A 1709-nucleotide genomic window follows, 5' to 3' on the forward strand; every position below is an offset into this window, starting at 1 on the left:
TTATAAATTTGATGAAATTATAGAGACTAATAGAGTAATTAAATCTAATTTAAAAATATTTTAATTTAATTCCTAAAGAGTAGTAATGATAATCTGGTTTCCTATAAAATATAAAACTATTTTTTTTTAAATAACATGTTTTCGAAAATGTGTGGACTAACATTGTCATAAAAAATTCACAAAGACCAATTTTGTAGCATGTATAAATTTGATGAAATTATAGAGACTAATAGAGTAATTAAATCTAATTTAAAAATATTTTAATTTAATTCCTAAAGAGTAGTAATGATAATCTGGTTTCCCAACTACTATAAAACTATTTTTTTTTAAATAACATGTTTTCGAAAATGTGTGGACTAACATTGTCATAAAAAATTCACAAAGACCAAAACAAAATTTTGTAGCATTTAATTTATAAGATTTTTTTTATAACTTTAGAATGAATAAGATGCTCATAGCCATTGGTTTTTCCCCGGGATTGAAGAAAGAAATAACATGCATGTACTTGAATTTAATATGTTATCTTCATCATTAAGTAATGAAAAAAGCTTAAAATGCTTCATAACTTGATACACAATGATAATGATTAGGCAGAGTTTATCAAAAGAAAATAATGATTAGGTTGAATTCACACTTATAAAACACCCAAAAATAACATTGAGTCAATGAAGGGAGAATATACTAAACTTATCATGGGACAGCTTTGTATGAAAAGAAAGAAAGAATACCTGGCTTGAAGCTGCCTTTCTTTTCAGGCCAGTATCATTCAACAGCTAGATAGGAATAAAAAATTATATTAAAAAAATATATATATTTAAAAAAGTTTAATTAGTAATTTCACTTTTTGACTTAATAGCATTGTAGCCTCACATTATGCTTTTCACTAGTAGCTTTAAAAGGCTCATTTTTTTTAATATGAGAAGTATGTGTGTGTTATGCGTTATTGTAAAGAATGTGGGTATTAGATATGGATGTGAGACAGTTTTTTTTAAAATAAAAGATGAAAAAATTGGACCATTCGATTTTTTTTAAAAAAAAGTTAAGCCTACTAATCAAACAGTCCGATTAGTGTGAAAGAAAAAATTTTAATTTTGGCAAAAGTAATCGGATCCTCCGATTTATGTTTAAAACGTTAAAAAAATTTGGGATACACAAATCGCAAGATCCGATTTTTATTTTTGACACCACAGTTACGTAAAGCACTTATACACTCCATAACTACATCCTATACCATTTCTCCAACCACATCTAAATTAAAAAGTGGCTTTAAAAGGGTGTTTTAAAAAGCTGAGAAACCATGTCATTTTTCAATTCTATCCTTTCTTCTTTCTCTAGGGTTTAATTAATTAAATAATTAATTAGAATATTGCATTATGAGCCTCCTAATAATTAATTTAATTATAATGAAAAAGTTGATGGATCCAATAAAGCATGTATACCTGAGTACCTGACCGGGGTCCTCAGGAAATAAAAATTAAAAAATTAAAAAGAGGAAACTTTTCCTTCAATTATATGGAATTGTCCCTGTCATGTGGGATGCTTTGTACTGGGCTGCTTTGTACTGGGCTGCCTTTGTCATGTGTAGATCTTTACCATTGATTTGATTTTTGTTTGCGATCCATGCTTGAGTCCCATCTTGTTAGTCAATGGTAAAGATCCACATGTAAGATGCAACATATATTTGCATTAACTTTAATGGTAAAATTATC

At 27.6% G+C, this 1709-nt stretch overlaps 1 protein-coding gene across 1 annotated transcript in view; it reads right to left on the reverse strand.

Moving 5' to 3' along the window:
- LOC107617848 (transcription factor bHLH68) overlaps window positions 1-1709 on the reverse strand; it is a gene marked incomplete in the record, with an annotated part of 9779 nt that overhangs the window by 3218 nt on the left and 4852 nt on the right. The window contains 2 exon segments of the mRNA XM_016319717.2: window positions 729-773; window positions 1448-1470. Coding sequence (XP_016175203.1) covers window positions 729-773; window positions 1448-1470 — 68 coding nt within the window.

Source organism: Arachis ipaensis, chromosome B09 (genome assembly GCF_000816755.2).
Source record: "Arachis ipaensis cultivar K30076 chromosome B09, Araip1.1, whole genome shotgun sequence".
Lineage (NCBI taxonomy): Eukaryota > Viridiplantae > Streptophyta > Magnoliopsida > Fabales > Fabaceae > Arachis > Arachis ipaensis.